The 21,950-nt window shown below is 32.3% G+C and overlaps 1 protein-coding gene across 2 annotated transcripts; it reads right to left on the bottom strand.

Moving 5' to 3' along the window:
- Positions 1-535: 535 nt before the first annotated feature.
- On the bottom strand, positions 536-21,654 carry LOC116352154. 2 transcript variants are annotated; one of them, XM_031784511.1, is made up of 19 exons: positions 21,482-21,654; positions 11,046-11,735; positions 10,809-10,958; positions 10,571-10,693; positions 7,137-7,238; positions 6,882-7,061; positions 6,741-6,817; positions 6,565-6,664; positions 6,287-6,495; positions 5,914-6,206; positions 5,734-5,849; positions 4,811-4,837; positions 4,019-4,447; positions 3,441-3,690; positions 3,215-3,265; positions 2,586-2,742; positions 2,410-2,517; positions 2,187-2,339; positions 536-814 (listed from the first exon to the last, which is right to left on the bottom strand). In XM_031784511.1, exons 2-19 carry the CDS (start codon positions 11,307-11,309, stop codon positions 766-768), a joined length of 2,838 nt encoding a protein of 945 aa, XP_031640371.1. In that variant the 5' UTR covers positions 11,310-11,735; positions 21,482-21,654; the 3' UTR covers positions 536-765. The 2 variants fall into 2 exon arrangements, with proteins under 2 accessions (XP_031640371.1, XP_031640372.1); XM_031784512.1 differs by lacking the exon at positions 4,811-4,837.
- Between the last annotated feature and the right edge of the window lie 296 nt (positions 21,655-21,950).

Here is a 21,950-nt window from a genome sequence, read left to right as displayed (position 1 = left end):
AAATTGTTGGCTTATTTTCAATTTTAATTGTCTATTGCAAATTCTTAAAAATTCCATGAGTTGTGGGCCATTTCATTTTGCATTTTTTAAAATATTTTTTTTTTTTCTTTTAAACCGAAAACCGAAAAAAACCATTTTTATTTCATTTTATTGGGAAATTTACATGAACAAATCATCTGTATTAAAAAAAAATTTCATCAGTTGGAAATGATGTTGTCAAATATCCTTCTTTTTTTTACCAGAAAAACGGTAATTTGGCTAGTTAAAATGATTTGCCCTCTCTCTAAAGCAGAGCGTAACAATTTATTTAGCTACATTCCTCAATATACATATTGCATGGTAGTTTTTATAAAACTGTGCCAAGTTTTTAATTTACAAACATTAGTCATTGTCAATCCCGAACATTTAACCGAAAACAAAAACAAAATCGTGAAAATAAATTGAATCTGAATACAAAAAATAAGAATATTTTAACAAATTATAGAAAATCTCTCAAAAACAAAAAAAAGCTATAATTATTAAATTGAAAAAAAAAAGAAAAAATATAAATCTCTGAAACAAATGATATCTAACGAGAAAAAAAGTACAAACATACAAATCCAAGAATTAAATATAAATGAGAGAGCACACAATGAATTAAATGCTTATGTTAAATCCAATATGCTCCATTTTAAGTGTCATTGTCATTGTCCAGTCACGAGGAAGGTGCAATTGGAAAATGAATCAGCTTTGGTTTGCCCATCGAGCCATTGTGATGATGCTTATTTATAATTTTCGAATACTTCGATCGTCTGCGGCACAGTTTAATTTTGACCTAAAAAAAGCAATACCAAATATATAAAAAAAAATTCAGTCATTATTATGGAACATTTTTTTTCTTTACGATGACTATATACAATTAAATGCAATCAAATAATTAAATGGGTGTTAAATAAATTTCAATAATGAACACTCGAGCAAATGTTGATGAAGAAAAGACAGATTTTCCATATTAACCAATTTTCTTATCACAGTACATTTAATGTTTATACACAAGATTTGGGTAAATTTTGGTAAAAGAAAGTTAGCCGCAATTAATTTTATCAATTGATGATCTTTCAAAATGTCACCTACATTTCATGTTCATCGACTACATGAAAGAATTCTGTTAATTATTAGTATGAATCGTGCAATAGTTGCTATTATTTTGTAAAGAGAAAGTGAAAGGAATTTGCATTAATCTATTTTTATTGCAAACGGTTAGTGCAATTCAGTTCCGTGTTTTTTTTTTTTATTGGCGTGGAACGTGGATGTTAATGGTTATTTTGAATTCAAATAAATAAATAAAATAAAACATGAGTCGAACGCAATAAGCGAAAGTAGAGAGAAAACCGTTTGATAAGCTTACCCCGAAAGAAAGAACTGTTTTATTTGGTTAAATTGGCTCTTGATTGTTGCATTTTTGTGACGAATGAAAAAAACGTTTATCTTAAAAAAATCAAAATATCGAATATTGGCTGCCACACGAAGAGCGAACGCGTACCCACGCAGTGGGAAATCGTTTGTTCCGATAGCGAAAAATGTTTTATAAAAAATCCCATTTGAATTAAATTCGTTTATTTTAATCGCTGTGAACTGGTTTGAAAATCGATGAAATTTACACTTATTTATGGTGTGTGTGTGAGCGAATAAAACATTTCGAAATTACAATTGTTTTGCATTTTGTATGTTGGTTATGTTTTGTGATTGATTTTTTTTAAATTATTGTTAATGTTCGTATCGTAGATGATTTCATTTTTAAATAAGTGTAAAAAAAGATATTGTTCTCTATCGTTGTTTGGCTATGATTTTTTTTTTGGTTCTTAATTTCGCTAAAAATTGTTGTTCGTATCGCTAGATTGCTCTAGTTCTCAGTCAGTGTGGGCAAAGTTGACCTTTAAAATATGTTATATTTAAATTTAAGAAAAAAGAAAGAAAAATTAGAATCAGATAAAATGCAATTGACAAAAAAAAATTGCATATGCAGAAAACATATTTTTCGTTTTAATCGAATAAAATCGGAGATTTTGTTTCGATCGGTGGAACCCAATATAATAATTTAAAAAAAAAATAGCCATAAGTACAATTTGAATTGAATGATGAAAAAAGCAAATGTTCTATATTGAATTTTTGTTATTTAAATGAAATGCATTTCAAAATTTGCTTACAGTTCCATGGACAAAACGGTTGGATTAGTGCAGGCTTGTGGAGTTCGGACGTGACATTGCTTATGACATTTCAATTGGCAGTCTCTGCATTCATAGCCTTGTTTACCAGGACGCCGCGGTATGGAACGATTACATACATCACATAGTAAGCCACTAAAGAAATTCACCAAAATCAATGTCAATGTCATTTGGTTTATTTATCAAAAATAAATGATTCGCTTACCCGCTCAAGTGTTTCGCTAAAAACGTGTGATCATTGTAAATGTGCAATTTTGTACCCTTGCGTCGCCATCTCGGTCTTTGTGCAATCGATAGCGGTACCAAAAAGTGCCTAAAATTTATGTGCATAATTCCAATGAATTTAACCGTCGGAAAGAAATGTTTCAAATGTACATTTACCTTTTAACACCGTTTTCTATCGTTTCAAGCACCAATGTTGACGCTTCGTGTACAAAAGTCCGTGCGCTGGCGCTAGAAAATCCTGAGATAGCAGAAGATTCTGAAAGTGAGGATCGACGTGATTGATCTAATGAAGGAGGCACTACTAATCGTGGACCTTTTGATTGGTTTCGATTTGTGTGTGTGTTTTTTTAAGATGATTTTGTTTATGTTCGTAGAGATAGGTATATTTAACATGATTTTTTTGTGTGTGTTTCAAATGTAACGTTTTACACAACAACGGAATACGAGTACGAAATTTTTCGAAAATTAAATCGGATAAAAAAGGAAAAAAGAAAAAAATGAAAGAAAAGGAAAAAATATATCGTTACAATCTACATACAAATGATGTACATACTTATTTAATTGAAAGCTAAAAGCAGCACGATAGAAAAGATTTTTCGAAATAATCGCATGCATTTGGGTAGGTGAGATTGCCAAATCCAAATGCATAACTTTATTTCGTATAGAGATAGAGAATTGAATTGAGTAAATTGGAAAATGAAATTAAAATTAATGCAAAGCATGAGTTAAAAATAACATAAAAAAACTAAAATAAAGATCAAACAAAAAATCATTAAAAAAATTACCGGTTGATGTGTTTGACGTAATACCACCACTATTAGCCAATGTATTTGAATCTACAATTCACAATAATGTTTTCGGTTACACATTTTAAAATGGTCAACAAGCAAATATTTAGCATATACTATATATTGTATGATATGTGCAATCCAATTTTTTAAGGACCAAAAAAAATGTGCCGAATCAGAAGCAGACTCTGAGAGAGAAAAAGAACTTGTGAACAATTCTTACCATTTGGATTATTTGCGTCGATGGGTACAGCTCCTTGGCGTTCCAATGATTTGGCACGACTCTTAGAACGACCTAGTCGTCTTTTAAGTGTACCAAAGAAATCGCGCTTCTTACGTGAACGGCCACGTTCGAGTCCATCATTTTCTGGATCTGTTGATTGGTTTGCATCGTTTGATTGATAGTTACCATTGCCATTTTGATAGCCAGTAAAATTGGAAATTGGCGACGATTGGGCAGTCGGCTCAGCCGGCTTTATTGATGATAAAGAAGAAAAAAAGGGAAAAGAAGAAGAAAGTATTCTCAATTAATATGAATTTGATTTATTAATTTTTTTTTCTTCATCGAAACGAGTTGAAATCGAATGTTTTTGATAATTAGTGGTTTTTGAAAAATCATGGCGGTAATAATTGTTAAACAATTTGGTTTTTATTTGAATTGTATTTTGATTAGAAGCGTAAAATGACAATTCAACGGCAAAACAAGATTTGAACGCCATTAATTTGGTTCATGTGAATGGAGAAAATGTGAAAAAATAAGAAGTAGGATTTTTATTCTAAATAATTTTTGTGGAGACCTACCGCATTAGCAGCATCAGTGTTTGAATTGTTAAAAAGGCGCTTATTATCACTATCATTGTTAACCACATCACCATTTGCATCGGTACGTTTGTCATTGATGTTTTCGGTTTTGTTTGTGGCATCATCATTTTTAGATGCTAATTCACTTTCTGTCTTGTTTGGGATGTGGTTATTGTTAATATTATTATTAATTAGATGATTTTTATAAATGTCGCCATTCTCTGGATCTTTGTCATCGATTGATAGAACAGCAGCCGTTGGTCCGACTTCTAAATCTGATGCGTCTGTTTTATCCGAACTCTGTGTCATATTTTTGCTGTCATCGAACGTACTCTCGCTAACATTTCCCGATGTATTTGCATCTCCATTGATGATTGATTCATTCATTGTTTCTTCTAATTGAATTTTTCCATCGCTGTTCAATTCCACCTGAGCTCCCAAAATGTTGTCATTTTGGTTTTGCATCGATTTGATTTAATTGGTATCAATTGTGTTAGTTCCAAAATTTATGTTAATTGTCGTATTGTATGTGTGAGGTTGGTTTCCGATTTGAGGTTAGCAATGCAAACAGTTAAGAAAAATGAAATAAAAATAAAAAAATCGCAATATGAAAATGTGTGTGTGTGTGTGTTTGTCGTCAATAAATACTGATATGATATTCGAAGCAAAAACAAATGTATTTTCACGCTATTGTATGTAAAATGGTTAGACGAAACTTTCACGTAAATCATAAATAAATCACTATTAGTTGAGTCATAAAACAATGATTGTGTTAATCGGTTTTCTAATTACCCGATAATAGTAGGGCCGTTCTTTGTCCTGCACAAAACATTCATACAAAACGTACGCATCAATGACAATGATATGGTGTAGGGAACGGATGTATGTGCGTGTGTGTTTTTTTATTTTGGAAACAAAAAAATGTACAAAATTTTACTATTTTACACCAATTTTCAGCCAATCAAAATTATTTTTTTTTTTGTAACTTTTTAATAAAATTGAGATATTATAAGGTACTTTGTTGAGTTCAATATTGTTGTTCACTATTTATTCGTAAAAAACGAGGTCAGAAACCACAATAACGGAATAGTTAATTTCACACTTTTTGATTTGAGAAATGTTTGATGTTCCTGAATTTTGTTTAGTTTTGTTTGAAGTTCACCGTAGAGGCATTGACAGTATTTAAGAATGGAAATTGAATAAACGCTGATCTTTTGTAGCAAACAAGATGTGATGGTTTAGTTTTGAAAAATATTCAGACTAATTAATTGTTTTGATGTTGAATCAGTAGCAGGTTTTAGCTTTTTTGATGATCTCTTCTTCTAACGCATGAAAATACCACGAATATTGGTCAATTTAATGATGTTAAGAATAATGGCATGGGTGCATATTTGTGTATTTTTTTGTTACCAATTGTGTGTCAGTTGTAATGAAAAAAGGGAGAAGACAACACAACACAGACGGAAGAGATAAAGAAACAATATTTATTTTAACAGCGCAGCTACATCCTAATTCATAATGTAATCTTCTACTAAATAGCATTTTATTTAAATACCAAATGAATAATATAATATTCATCATCGAGGAGAAAGGAGTTTGAAGGAAGCGGTATTCATTCACTTGGGATTTTTTCTTTTCATAAACTTTACGGAACATCTCTTTTTGGTTCATTTATATATTAAACAATAAGAAAATGATCTTAAATTAATGCTTACCCGTTGAACAGAATGAATAATGAGTGTGCTTTTTGAGGGATTGCCATTGTATGATAATGCGCCGCCTTCAAGTGCTTTAATAGCGGTATCAGCCAAATCGCCTCCGTTTTGAACACCTGCAATCAAAAAATGTCAAATTAATAGAAATAACATGATTTGAGTCAGTCTGTATGTGTTTACCATTTGGTTGTGTATTGCTAATTTTCAATGCTTCCTTCATTTTATATGGTCGTCGACCCACTGGTACTTCTGCGCCTTCGATAAATACAAACTCCACAGTAATTGCACCTTGAACATCATCATTTTCATATGGCCTTGGTTGTAGGGCTAGAATTTGTGATGATGACGGACCAACAGCTAATTCATCAACGCCAACCAAACCGAGACCAAGGAATTTCGATGGTTCATCACTGCCAGTCGGATTACGATCATATACTTCGAACAAAATCTCAGCCGATTGTGGTGATAATTCGCTAAATGTGACAAATAAATTAATTTATTTTGAATTGAATTACATTTTCAACCGATGATTCACCAATAATTTAGAACTTACAATAGAAAATGTTCATCCCAATATGGATTTGTGCCCTGACGGGCTCCAGTTTGATTCTTTTGTTGCGGTTCATCCATTTCAATGATAACAAACGGATCTTTTGCATGTACAAGTGCTTCACCTTTTACCACTTTTACCAATAAACGACGACCAGACGACACCCCTTGCAATGATGAAGATGAACTATTGTTTATCTTATCCAACTCATACTATTCAATAAAAACAAAGATGTTATGTTAATTAAAGGCATTTCTATTTTAAATGACTTTGGCTCTTACACTTAATTCTCGACCATTTTCATGGGCTCGTGGGCAGGCCGCGTAAATGGAAAAGTCAATGGGATAGACACAAAGACGGATTGCCGATGAAAGAATATCACTAAATTTTCATTAAAAATAAAAAAATAAATTAAATTTGATATCCAAACTCAGTTCTGTCCCTTTCTCTCTTTTACCTGACGCTTTCTTGAAGTTGTTTTTCATCCGAGTCAACGGTTTTAATAGCGCCAATGCTATTCATTGTAATACGGATCTATGAATTATTCGAAATAAAAAATTAACATTTACGCGTGGAAATTATTTAATTAGACACTTACATCCGGATAACCTTCAACCATCATTTCACCTTTAAGCGTGTTATAGCTCATTTTTATGGTTAAACGTGCACGCAATCGAGATACAGTAACTTTATAGTGAGATGTTTCCATTTTACCGGCTCTGAGATGATGCGTTTTAATTTGCAGTACCGGCGTTGAATCACTGTCTAATGTAATTGTCTGTGCAAATTTAATAAAATCGAAAACAAACATGAAAGAATATCGTTTTTCATAATCATCCAAAATCGTGTTTACCATATCACTTGGATCCAAATCGGTGCTGTTGCAAAAGATATTGGCCAAATTCGGTGATGGACTTTCCGGCAAAACACGCACAATTTCAATATCGACTCCATTCTAAATACGCAATGCGAATGAATAATCAAATATCAAGATTATTATTACATGTTTCACATTTCATGGATATATTGGTATAAATGTATCATTAATTTTCTCACAAGGTTAACATTTATTAAAAAAAAAAAGAAAAATTATATTATCGATTGAAACTGTAATCGATGCCAATATTATCGTAGAAAACTCGTTTGCGGCAATTCTTAAAACGACATCAAAAGGTTGCATTCAGATTCGAGACATTTGACGGGCTATTTATTTAAAAGCAACAAAACAAAACAAAAAAACCACTCGAAATATCATTTTTTTTTCGAGGTTACTATTTATGTTGGAGCGTGTGTGTGTATGTGTATTGTATAATGCATACTTTTCTTTTGTAATTTGAAACAATCTTAAAAAAACAGTTCGTTTAATAAACGAAGTTTATAGTGTGCCGCACAATTTGTACGGCAATCCGTTTGTTGTCAATTATAATTGGTTGATTAACGGATAAATAAAGTGATTTCAATTGTCATTCGAATTTGAGTTCATTAATAATGTTCGTGCTTGATAATAGTAATTGGTTTGACAAAAGAGAGCGAACAAAAAAAAAGAGTCACCGACAAAAATGAGACGATTATTTGAGGTTCAGATGTACAACGGGAGTCAATGTTCATTTGAGATTTTGCTTTTATGAATTGAAAGCCAAGCGATGACATCATAATCAATGGGGCGCCTATATCAATCAAATTCCTGCTATTATTTTTGATTTATATTCCGTGAAAGAAGACCATTGATGTCTCGTAAAATATTTCCGCTCTATAAATTCGATGACATTTCGCACTACATCTCGGTTATAATCACACAGTGGTTTAAGTAGACGATTGTTTACTTATCTTGTTGTATTTGACCTCATCGAAATCGAATTATGTCTTTTATTTTTGCTCTGATTATGCGCCTCAATTTGCTAAATAGAAATCACATAAGCGTTTATTTTTGGTTTTAAAGTAGAACGAAAACAAGGCGCATTTTTATGTATACATTAAAATATGAGATAAACGAACGAGTATACATTTGGCATTTTTTTCTTCTCCTTTCAAATGAACAATTAACGCAACAGATAATATTTAATGGTTCCGGGCATCTTGAGAAGACGTCTTACAATTCAAGATAAAAATGAAATAATAATCGACATTTTTGTTGTTTCTCAAGTTTATACGGACACTGGACAAATAATAATAATGACACAGATGATAAAAAGTTGCATTGGATTACATTCATTCAATCGCATGTCGTTACGTTATATCGGTAAACACGGCGAAACACCCGAAAGAAGATATAGCGAAAGAATCAAATCAAATGAGAAAGTGAAATTGTGCACTCTGTTATTACTTCTATACAGTGCACAATCTAGATACATATGCTTTGTGTATTGCATGTGCGACTGCAAAAGCACAGCGCTACCGTACTTTGTATTTTTTCTCCTCTCTCTCTCTCTCTATCTCGGTCGTCTTTGCCACATTGTATATTTTCTATGACCAATGCAGATAATTTTAAATATTTGCATGAAAACTTAAAAATAGTGTTCAGTCACTACTAGCGATGAATTGTCGGTGGCGGTTTCGTTTGGCTATTGTATTAGAGCGGTCAATAGGGTTAATGTCTGAATGAATAATTCACCATTTTATTGAATTATTTTACGGAGACTTTTAACATACAGTCCGAATTTAATTTGCACATTACGAAAATAGAAATAAACACGTCAATTCATAAAATAAGCAAACAAATCAAATCAATGCAATTGTATTAGCTAGACAGTTTTCAGTATAAACTTTGAATTATTTGAAAGCGGAAAACTTCAAATATCGGTGTCAATTACCGCAAGAAAGAAAAAAACACAACAACAACAACAACCGTACGAATCCACTTTGAATGAAAATGATAAAAGTTTTTAATATTCGAATCAAGTAACGTCGCAAAAGTATTTCCGTCCAATGATAAAGTTTGTTGGAATGTTGTGTAAACTCATCATCGAATGCGATTTTTTTTAATTATTTATTTATTATTTTTTTTTTTTATGGTTCTTTTTTTCGTTTACCAAAAAAAAAAACTTTTTTCATTGTGAATATTTTACAACATCAATCATGAATTCAATTACATATTGAATTCCTTCCAGAACGCACATATGAATATGCTATTTTTATGTCACATTTGATGGTTGTTCATTAGTCGTTTGTTTGTCTAATCATCGGAGTTTTTTTAGTCATATTTATCATTTAAAAGACTTTGATGAGGTCAAAATTGTGTCGTGGCACACTGAATAACAACTTAATGATCCTTAAATGAATATCATTTGCTTGCAATGACAACGCAATCGAATTGAATGCTTGACATCATCTTATGAAATTTCATGACATTGCCGGTTTGACTATATATATATCGATTCTATAAATGGCATAAAAGAAATGCCTGGTCTTTGTATTGGACAATGAGTTATTTGAAATTTTAAGACTTTTTTTTAACAAATCGCTCGTCCGTCTTTTACAAAAGTATACAATTTGTTTTTTTTTACAATTTTCATGTATGCAGAATAATGAATTGAGGAGAGCAACAACAACAAAAAACTGCTTAAAATCATTGCATGAAAAAAGACTTCTGCTCCAATGATTTTTATTTTTCGATTTCACTAATTTTGGCTTTTGATTTCTTTTACTCGATGGTAAAAGAGCAAAGTGCGTAAAATAATTTTGTCGATTACATGCGACTTATGCAAGAGTTTTTTTTTTAATTTAACAGTTAAATGGAGGAAATGCAAATAAATTACAGTTTGGATAAACTGCTATAATTATAGACATATTGGTGTTACTTTTTATGAACGATCACTTATTTCTTCTTCTTCTTCTTCTGACACGAAATAATTATGTCTATGGGTGGAATTTGAGTTGAATGACACCGAAAAAGGCTTCAAATGATTTTTTTTTCTAAACTGACATGTCGAATAATGCAAAAGCACCTAGAGTAGTAAACAAATTATTTTAAAAGCAAAACACTGTCATAGACGAAATGTAAACACCTGATTAAAAGCTAGACAAGTTGCCTATATTTGTTTCATCCAATGTGTATGTTTAATTCATTATTTACTCAACCGCATTCCAAATCTGCGGTGGCATATATGAGCATGCATCGTACGCTCATTCGCATTGCGCGCAAACAATTTCTTTAACAAAGACTATAAACAATTTCATAATGAATGTCCATTGCACACTTTGTTCATTCATATTATGGAAAATGGCTTTGAATTGAAATGTATATTGATACAAATTGATAATATTGGTGCACCATATGTAAATACTTACCTCGTCCACATTTTTCTTCATGTGTTCGTTGAGTGCTTGAACCCATGATTGCAATAAATCATTAACGATCACCAAATCACTATACAGCCAACGGAATATTTGACTTGTCCATGTTACCGAAGACTGAAATTAAAGAAAGAAATTGATTGATTGAATGCATATGACGCCATTCGATTTGTTTGCCATCAAATTAAATTTGTTTTATGTAAATAAATTGGTGTAAAAAAGCGAGACTAACCGTTTCTGGGCCGGTTACATTGGTTGGAGGTGGAATTGAACGTAATGTTTTCCGAAGTTCTGGTCCGGGACTTTTACGCGATAAACGTTTACGGATTTGCGATGATGTGCCGCCAACTTTACTTAATGGTTTTGATGCCAAATCCAATCCCTTTTGTTGCACAAAGAAAAAAACAACAATATTTAAACAAACATTAGATCATATATGTTCACATCATCAGCATGTAATGGTGTGTACCTTAATATCTTTGCTGGCAGACAATTCTTTCGATTCCGAACGACGAATCTTTTCACTTGGGCTCACACCATATTTGCTGGAATCAATAGCCGTGGTTCCATCTTTTTTCACATATTTATTGTATAAAAATTTGCACAGCCACAATAAAAATAGAGCCAATAGGGCCCATCCAAATATAAACATTGCTAATGTGTCCATTGTTAAATCACCAACACCATCAAATGTGCATATATAATCGTCAATTTGATCGGCCAGATCGCTCATTATTCATCGATTGAAATGTGTATGTACACATTCTTCATATCGCTTCGATGCAACAAATGTTCAATTCACTTTTCGTTCATATTTCGAATATTATTATTATTTTTTAGTTTCAATTAATTTATTTCCCGTTCGATTGATTGCACAAAATAGTCTCTAGCTCAACTAGTATTCACTCGAACATCGATCAATATTTGTGTGTGTTGGGAAATTTTCATAAATCACGGCACTGTTATTTACAAAATACTACAACGATCACTGGACTCAGGTGAAAATTGTCGATAATTATTGTTGGTCGGTTTCGTTCGTCGGTTCGTATTTGTTTGGTATTTTTGTCGTTGTCGTTGTCGTCGTTGCACTGTCTATTTTCTATGATTTCATTTCCGATTCATTGCAAAAACATTTTATTCATGATGTTGATCGTCTGAACTGTTGGAAAGAGAAAGAAATAATAACAGAAAACACACCATTAGCAATGTATTTAAACCAAAAAAAAAATCATTATTAATATTGGTATTAACAAGTACTCTTGAAAGACGTAAAAACGCCGGCTAATTCAATTTTATTTTACAATTTATTCAGACCAATCATTTTTCAACATCGTTTGAGAGATGAAAATTACAATCGGTTTGTACGCCTGAATGAATCGAAATGTTTGAACTAAATTAGAAAACATATGTTCACACAACCAATTCATATAACTCAATCGAATTCAATCTTTAAATGAGTAAATAATTCATTAAACACTCTTCGAATAATTCGATTTCGATTTGCGTTAGAGTTTTCATTTTAGCCTAATTATTATTTGTTTGGGTTAAGTACTGTCAATAAGATAATTTATTTCATACTGCCGAAGATAGTTCAATGAGTATTTTGGATTGCGCAACTTTTCAATGAATATAGACACGATAAGATAAGTATAGTAAATCGGAACATATTCTAAAATCAAGATTGTTTACACACTTGTGCGTATTTCAATTTTAAAAATAAAATCAAACCAACGCATTCAGTCAATATCGTTAATTCTACAAACTCAATACCGTATCGTGAATTCTTTTATCGGTAAGTATGACTGGAACGTACTTTTAAATTGGTTCATGAAAAATCTGCTCATTTTTAACACCGAAATAATCGAAAGTTTTGCAGACAAACAAACAAAATTTGGCTTTAAAAATGATAATCAGATTTGAATGGTTTGTAATCGAGAACATTATCAGCACAAATATATAAATGTCTATTTACTCTAAGATTCGGTTTCTGAACGTTTGCATTACTTTGTGTGTAACATTTTTCTCGGTACTTTGATTTCGTAAGAAAATTCCAAAGTAGATACTTTTTTTTATACAAATTACTCTACAAGGATTACTTTATGCTCTCTCCTAATTTATATTTACATGTCGCAAAATTCGTGTTTCATGATTCAAAAGGGAAAAAATACAATTGACACTGTGTTGATTAGCGGAAGAGACATCTTATCAAAACAGATTTCTCTCTCTCTTTTCATCTAATTTAAAATCAGTTCAGTTTTAGCTTCCGCATCAAAATCAAATGGTTAAAAAAAACATGTTGACGAGTTGTTGTAGAATAGAACTTGTTATTAATTTTCATTTACATGTATCTTTCTACATAATAAAATCAAAGCGCGTTCACTGTTTTGGATTAAAATGCAGCCTTGAATGGATTGAAAGGGATGAAGACTACGCTTGTTTCTTGTTTGACTTTGTTTGATCACAAATCAAGTATAATTACGTGAGATCTTGGCAACTCTCAAAAGAATCAATAGGAGTGATGTGTAATTGATGAGAGCCACCTCTTATTATGTGATATTCAATGTGATATAATTGATAATTATGCATGTAAAGTGCATCACTTAACCAACTCAGACGAAATGAATGCAGCCACAATCTTCTTCAGTCTGTTGTTGTGGTTTCTTTTTCTATTTTCATTTTAATGATAATTTGTGTGTGTGTGCTCAGTTGGCGTGACGCATTGAATCAACAAACGAAACTTGTAAGTCAACGTATTAAATCGCAATCACATACAGAACACATTAAGTTGTGTGCATTTTTTATATTTTATGCGATGGGCTTAATGATGGAAAATTCAAACAAAATACACAATTTGAAATCATTGCCAATAAAAAAATTCAAAACTGTATTTTCCGGAGAATAAGCGTTGGAAAGAAAAAGCGACTGAATTAAATTGACCTAGGCTTGTCGGATTTTGTTCCTTTTTGAGATTTTTGCAACTTTGAAATTCCAATGTTATTGACATTTTTGTGTCGTTTTACTTCAAAAACTCAATGGATACATCTGTATCACACTACTGAGACACACATTATCTGCAAATAGTTTTATAAGTTTATTTCCAGTCGGGGTCATAAACTATAATTTGAAGAAAATGTATGTCTCTGCAGTGGAACTGCATCCATAATTTGAGTTTTTGAGTGAAAATCCAGAAAATTTTCAAATTATGGCTTGAAAAAAAAAATCTCAAAATTGAAAAAAATCCGACAAGCCTAAATTGAGCTAATGCTCATTTTTTATTACATTTTCACTGTATATTTGAAAAATAAACGTTTGTATTAATAAAAATCGATCATTAACATTTCCAGAGCGTATGGTTTGGCATTCGGTGAATGAGGAACACATTTTTGGGTGGAAATATTGTAAACTCCCGTACTGAAGGTCTATTACGTGTATTTATGACTAAATGAGTGTAAATGGTTGAGCGCTTTGTTTTACTATTCCATCAAAAACTGAATGCACCACTTGTTTCGTGATACAAATTACTCAATACGCATGCACATGCACACCGCTTGTCGTACATTGTCTGCAGATGAATTTTTTAAATACAATCTGAGCTAATTAGTTAAGCGCTTTATGAAAAGTTGTTCATTTGTCGTTCTTGCTCTGCCATGTCTTAATATAACGGAAAAGCATTTTGAATAAAAAATTAAGTCAAACAATTGTTACAATCTTAAGAACACGAACTTTTTTCATCACAAATTAGTGTCGCGACTTTCTCCTTTCTTTTTCGCTATTTTAATATGAAACAAAACAGAGATTCGGTGTCTCATTGAAAAAGAAATGAATGAAGCTATAAAACTCAAACAAGTATGGCTGACAGCATAAAATATGCAAACCAAATTATTACTTTTATCTTATATTGTATGTGGTGGTTTATCAGCATGAACTTGGGCATTAATATGTAAATGCTTAAATGTTAACAATGAGAATCGCGGTTTTTTTTGTTTCTCTTCGCCGAAATTTCGTAATACATCATGGCGGAAAAAAATACGATGAACACTAGGAAAACGTATAAATGCCTTTTTTGTCATTGTTCAGTATTCTTTCCGCTTTTTTTTCGTATTCCATTTCGAACATAAATTCGTAAATTTTACAAATTTGTTGTATTCAGTGTGTATGTGTGTGCTTTATTAATTAAGTGAGTGTATGACCTCATACAATCAAAACGATTTAACCAAACGAAGGTGAAATAGCGCAGATCTATAGAGGTGACTTAATGTGTATTCTAGTCTTTGCCAGCTGTGTTGAATGTCATCAACAGAGTCGGCGGTTTAACTATTGTTGTTCAAATGTCCACTCTGTTGAAGAAAAAAAAAATACGCTGAATGCATCATTTCCAAATATTTTCTCGTCATAAAGTAGCATTTTTTGGGGGTCCGAATCGGCTGTATATCAATCTGAGTATCTTGAATGAACAAAAAATATTGTCTGAAGTTTAAAATCGCAACGATTCAGTCGTCTAGTCTGTGTTACGTGCGATACATGGACTATTATATATATCGTATAAACATATTCATACGTGAATTTTTCTGCTAAAAATAAATGCACATTTTAAATTTTATTCAACCATGAGCCGCTGCCCAGCTCCCGTATTTTTCGATAAAAGAAAAATAAAAGTGAAGAAAAAATGACTCTAGCAAAACACCAAAACATTCAAAACGACAAAAAAATAATAATAATACTGTTTCTGTGTTAATTTGTTTGAAAAAGAAACCTGATTGCATGTATGCAAATGAATTACGCACGCGCATCTTGCGCCTTTGAGTATTTCTCTTTTTTGTTTTTGTTTTATTTCATTCAACTTTTTTCTGTTGTTTTTACATCTTAGTTGAATTGAGAGAGATAGAGAGATTTAAACAAATCAAGGATTTTAGATGAAATGGTGAAAGAGTTGATTGAGCTCATTGTCAGGCGCATTACCTCTTTCTCATTATCGTTACGAAAATTATATTCTATGCACAATCACCACGACCACAGTGTATATGGTCCAATCAATTTATGTGTATAAAGTATATGCATTGTGTGATTCTCAACGATGCCGTGCCTTGTAATTATAGAGTCGTTTCTTTGTAAAATTGCTCACTTTTCATTTTCTTAGAATTTCGTTTGAACAAAAAACTACGGTGTATGACTTTTTTCATATATCTTTGTCTCTCGGCCGCACATTCTCTCACTCTTTCTGTTGCAGTCTATTAATTTAAATATATGTGTAAAGTAAATTGTTATCACATTGATCGCTCAGTCGATATAGAAGTTAGTCAACATAAAAATGATATTTTACACACGAAACGCGAACATACTAATACACAGTCAAAAATGCTGCACAAACAAAAAAAAAACACAAATTTCACTGACACGACAACCACAGAATTAGGTCATCATTATACTTTTCTATTTTTCCGTTTTTCATTTCTATTTTATTCACGTTTTTGCCGAGTATTTTTGCCAATCCAAAAGAAATATTTAAAATGGAAGATGAATATAGCAAACGAATGAATGGCAGATAGAGAGAGAGAGAGAGGGAGAGGGAGAGAGAAGAGAATTAGGGAAAGGAAGGGAACTCAAATACATTTACACGAAATACCATTTATCACATGTGGATGAATTTTGAATGGTTTAGTGCCGCTTGGAATTCAAAATGCTTGGCTTTTGTTTCGACCGGCTTTTGTGATTTCATCTCTTGGTTGATATTTGTGTGCAAATTGACACTTTTGTGTGGGTACAAATTTTCAAACTGACGATGATCACTGTGTGATGAACGTTACGATGCAAAGGATTTAAATCAGACAATATATTGAACTAACTGGTCAGTTGAGCTGAAAGTACGTTAGCTAGCTAAATGGACTAAAACAATAGAAGTTATTGTTATAATGAACAATCACTTCTATTAAAACAAGAAAAGTGATTTATCATTAAAACAATAACGTCTATTGTTTTAGTCCATTTAGCTGGTTAACGTACTGTCAGCTCAACTGACCAGTTAATTCAATATATTGTCTGATTTAAATAATACTAAAAGTATAAACTGAATTGTTTACGGCAACAGTAAAAAAAAACAATACATTCCTGTCGATTGTCAAGAATAAGTCATTTTTAGTGTAAACAAGTTACGCTTTCAACTAAATTAAATAGCTCTATTTTATCGTCGTCGTATCTTCGTTACTGAATAAAGGAAAAACGACCAGAAATTAATTTGCATAAAAAAAATCAACAAACGAACAAAAAGGTCGTAAAGAAATGAGATGTATAAAGGTAAAAAGATAAAAAAAGGATAGGCTCTATAAGTCATTGAATCACAGCAAACAGTTTCAGCATAGCAACGGCGTGATGTTGTCACCGATGGATTTGTTGTTTTCTATGTGTGTGTGTGTGTGTGTCTGTCTCTGTATTTTTTACACATTTTTGCACCGGTCCAAATTTGAATGTATTTGCGTTCTATGTGACCTTATCACGCAATGAATGTCTCAATTTATCCGACGAATGCTTTTGGAAAATTCCGGATGAACGGAAAAACCAATAAAAAATGTGGTTCATGCTGTTGCCTAGAAGATTTGTTTCTTTTATTTTCTGATTTCATTAAGTATTAGCTTTTGTAAAGCGTTTATCTGTTCAACGCAATATACATTCAATCACACCGGTTAACAGGTGCTAAATTGTGGTAATATGAGGAGTTTGTGCTATTTCACACAGTCTGTCTGCAGAATACAATAGCAATTCAATTTTCTATACAATAGCAACAGTCGTGAACACCACGAACAACTTCATATAGCATAGATATGTGGCAATGCACGCAAACCAATTAGAAATCGATTCAATTTCTATTTTAAATTCGTTCGGTGTGGCATTCATTTTCAAATTGATTTCGGAATTTTATTATCTTGCTTATATTTTATGAAAATTCCATCTGCACTCCATCATTCATGGTATGATGTTATCTCGTTTTGATTAACAAACCGCAAAAAAACCAATTGTTTATTTCAGATTTTCTTAAAAAACTGTTTACAGAAGTGTTTATTGTTCATTTTTCGAAGTGTTACAAATTCAACCGAATGAGTTGTGCGCCAACCGCTTAACAAAAAACACCAAATAAAGATGGGGGGAAAGGCTCAATTGACTAAGTTTGACTAAAATTGATAGTCAATTATCAGCAAAGTGTTACATTTGCCACACAATGCTTTTGACTTCGATTGCTCAAGTGTGAATGTTCTTTCCAGAATTCTAGATTTCGTCTTATTACGCGGCATTTATAAACAGTTTCTTTTTTCTGTGCCCATAGCATTTTGAAGTGGAGATGCTTTGCCGAGGAAAAATTGATAGAACAAACGCCATATGCGTTTACCAACCGGCTAAGCCTATGAAGAGACAAAATGCGAATTCCCCTCATCTGTGCCATCTTGTATTCCATAGTTGAACTCAATTTAGTTACAATGAATTGAATCGAAAAAGAGAAAAAAAACAACAACAGTAACATGGCTACATAGATCTGTTGACCAGTGAGATACGTATAGCAATGGAATGAAAGAATGAAGAAAGCGTATATGTGTATGTATGCATCAGCACGCATAGATGTACAGCTCTGTGTGGCCGTGCTATTGTTGTTGTTTTTTCACTTTTTCATTTCAATGCTACAGAATTAAATTCAGTTTTTGCATCTAATTCACACTAAAATCAGATGGCGCTCATTAGCGAGATTCGCAAAAAAAAGTCTCCAATCTCATACAAATATACACCGGCTGGCGTTTACTATTGGTTTCATTTTCCATTTATTTAATTTAAACAATTGAATGCTCATGTTTCAGGCCACAGAGCCATGCATCGTGATACGCTGAGAAGTTTTAAATTACCGATCACATCTTAATGGGCTATGTGAGTGAGCATCTCCGCTCGAATTCTCATCTGTGAAAACAAATGGATTTTGATAGCCTTGAAGAGAAACAAAAAAAAAATATATGTCTAGTTTGAGAGAGTGTTTTTCTTGTTGTTGTTTCTCCCATCTTGTTTTGTTCATCGAAATCGGGGCGAAGGAAAAAATATACAATCTTTGTAGCTTGAACGAAAATTTGCACTTGAACTTGAAATCAAATCATATTTTGACTTTGATTATTTATGAATGACGAAATTTGATTTCGTGTATGTATATCGTTATTTTTTTTTCAGTTGGGTTTTCATTTAAATATTATTCAGTTCATTTGTGCATATTATTTTTTTTTATTCGAAGTGAAAATAACTCTTTTTTTGCTGAGTGATACACACATTTCATTGAATATGAAATCATAAATGGTTATGCCATTTATTCACTCAGTTAGTAATTAGTTTTCGATGTACCGGCTTCCATTCAAATGATTCTTTATGTAAAATAAAATGGAACCACATGATTGTGAATTCGCATAGAAAATGAATGCGATTACATTGCAATTGAAAAATGTCTTTCAAATTTTTTTGCTCATAATATCGTTAGCAAAATAATTCACAAAGTTTTTGAACTGATAAGAAAAGTTCTTGCACAAACTTCGATTAGTTTTCGCCCTTCAAAATGGATATTTTAAGCATCATGCCACAACTAAAATGGGATTGAATTATTATCTGTGTATGTGTGTATGTTGAAGTGACAACAATATCAAGTGCAAAACGAACGAAAATCGAGTGGCGTTGCTGGTGATAAAAGAAAATTGGTGGTGTGCTAGCTATAAAGTGGATGTAATACCATGACGCGGTATTGGATATACGGCAACATGTGTAAACATCGATTTTCTTGCACGCACACCACCCAACCACAGCTCATGTACACAACAGACTCACGCAGAAAATTGTAGACATACGCATACGGGTGAATTTTCAATTTAGCAATAGAATCGATATGCATGTATACGAATGAATAAAAAAAAAAGAACGAAAGAGAAGTAAGAAAGAAAAAAATGGCACAACGCCGAGAAGAAATAAAGCGAGAAAGTAGTAAGAAATTGAGCATGTGTGCGCATTTAATCAATATTTGAGCTATGACTATGTGTTCCCTTGTTGCCCCATTCGCCGAAGTTTTTTCTTTTATATATATATTTTCGCTGCACCAAGTGATTTGACTATGTTTTAACAAATGACGACCATCCACGACGTTCTCTTTGAAATGCATGTCTGCAGCATTGAAATTTTTATCATATATGCATGAATTTGGGAAATATTCATATCTAAATATGCATTTTGTATCACACACACATAAACGATGACGACGTGTGTGTACGTGTGCGATTGCCATTCGAAAATGTTTTCACATAATTATGCGGCAAATAGACTTGGTTGGATACAGACCGAGGAGGTTTGACTGCACACATTCATTATACATACCACGCTATCTTCACAGGTATTATTCACAAATTGTACAAAAATTCATACGACTGCATTTATTAAAATGGCATTAAATCAGTGATATGTATACATTGTGAGTGCATGCATTGTGAAATGAGTATGTTGTCTTCTGTTCCCTTGGATTTTTCTTTTATTTTGTTTTGTTTTATTCAGAGACCGAAGTCTCTCCGAGTCTTAAATCATTGTTGCACACACCGATCTATTTCGAGACGATGTTGTTGTTATTGTTGCTGTTTGTTTGTTCACACTGCTTAAAATTGATGGCACGGAAAGACAAGGAAAGATTGTGAAATGTTTACGCATCGCACATTAGTTTAGTACCACAATTTTCAAAGCATTTGAATCACACTACATCATACATTTATTGTTTGCCGAGAATAGTTTTCTTTTTTTTTCTTTTCGCTTTTTGTTGTTGTTCAAAAGTATTCTTAAAATAAATAAGAAAATCGAAAAATCTGTTTCGAATTTATGTTGAGGGGAGAGAGACCGAATAAATGCTTTGTATTGGAGCTGAAGAGCTGTAATTTATGTAAGAACAGTTGCATGCATATGGTTGGCAGATTATTCGTTTCCTGGACGATTGTTCTATTCGGTTCACCCGCGCTACCGCTCTCAATAAATGTCACGTTCAAAATATGCCCGAAACCGATGCACGCTCTTTTTGTGTGTGTATGAACAGTGCCATGCACCAAAATACACAAATCCAAATTGAAATCTGGCTAATGAACAATTACAAATCTAGGTAGTATTAATGGATAATGAGTCGTCATGCCAATGAATTGGGGGGCCACGGTATACAAGTGTACAGAGATTTAAACATTGGACACCACATACTGTCATACAAAATTGTACATTTGACTTTTAAACGAAGATTTCTATTCGCTGGATTTGTACGCACTTTAATTCATCTTAAAATCTTCGTTGCAAAGCTGGTGAAATTTATATCATTTTCGTATATTTATATTCGCACTTTTTGTGTTTCTTGAATGTTGCATGTAGATTGTAGAACGAAATTTGGTTTGCAGCTTTTTTTTTTTGTCACTTTCAACTTTCTCACACCGAAATTTGATTAGGATTTATCGATAAGAAGGCCCAATTCGTAAATATGAATAACGATATTGAAACGAGAAGAGCAAAAGCATTTATTGGCAGAATGTAAGAGAGTCTGGTCTGAATATCGGCCACAAAACTGATGGCAAATATAGCACCAGAATGCACATCGAAATATAATATATAGAAACACGTTACGGTGTGTCGAATGGCAAGGCAAAGTAAAAAAGCACAACATTGGCTCGCATTCGTTTTGGTTAAGTATCAAAAACTAAAAATAATTCGTATACAATCTAGGATTGACGCTTCCGTCTTCGACAACGTCTTCTTAGCAAAATAAAAATGAAATTCGTACGATTTTTGATAGATTATTAATAATTTTTGCTCATTTTGAAACAAAACAATTGAACATTTTTTTTTTAATTTTGGAATGACAAATATTTATGAGATACACACCAAGAAATTTGTTGTTTTGTTTTTTGAATCGTTGTTCAATAGCTCAAGTACAAAATAAATTGGTAAACTCTGCTGAAAGTCTTTTCACTACAAATTCACTTTATAGCACGAACAAAAAATATATACAAGCAAACAACATGTGATCGCGAGTAAATGTAAATCGAAACTGAAGCGATGACATGCACAAGCAAAACAGTTGCGAACTAAACGATACCGCTGCTTGGATTTTTGTTTGTTGTTGTTGCTGTTGCTGTTGTCATCGTCGTGGTTTCCATTGTGTATACCCATACACAACTACACGACCCGTTGACTATCACAAATTCGAATAATTGCTCGCATACAACGAACGAGAAAGTATACTTGGCACCGCGTATCAACCATTATTAGTTTGAGCGAGACAAAGCAACCGACTGATGATGAGATAATGAAAATAATAGCAAAATATATACGACTGTATTTGTAAAATTGT

This window comes from Contarinia nasturtii, unplaced genomic scaffold (genome assembly GCF_009176525.2).
Source record: "Contarinia nasturtii isolate CC-2019 unplaced genomic scaffold, AAFC_CNas_1.1 Cnas_scaffold_187, whole genome shotgun sequence".
Taxonomy (NCBI): domain Eukaryota; kingdom Metazoa; phylum Arthropoda; class Insecta; order Diptera; family Cecidomyiidae; genus Contarinia; species Contarinia nasturtii.
The sequence above is the reverse complement of the archived record's forward strand: the minus strand, read 5'-3'. Positions and strand labels throughout refer to the sequence as shown.

Coding starts and splice junctions, on each gene's coding strand:
- LOC116352154 (XM_031784511.1), bottom strand. CDS start 11,309: ATGAGCGATCTGGCCGATCAAATTGACGATTATATATGCACATTTGAT. Junction 7,062..7,136: donor ATTTGGATCCAAGTGATATG/GTAAACACGATT, acceptor AAATTTGCACAG/ACAATTACATTAGACAGTGA. Junction 6,496..6,564: donor AAAATGGTCGAGAATTAAGT/GTAAGAGCCAAA, acceptor TTTATTGAATAG/TATGAGTTGGATAAGATAAA.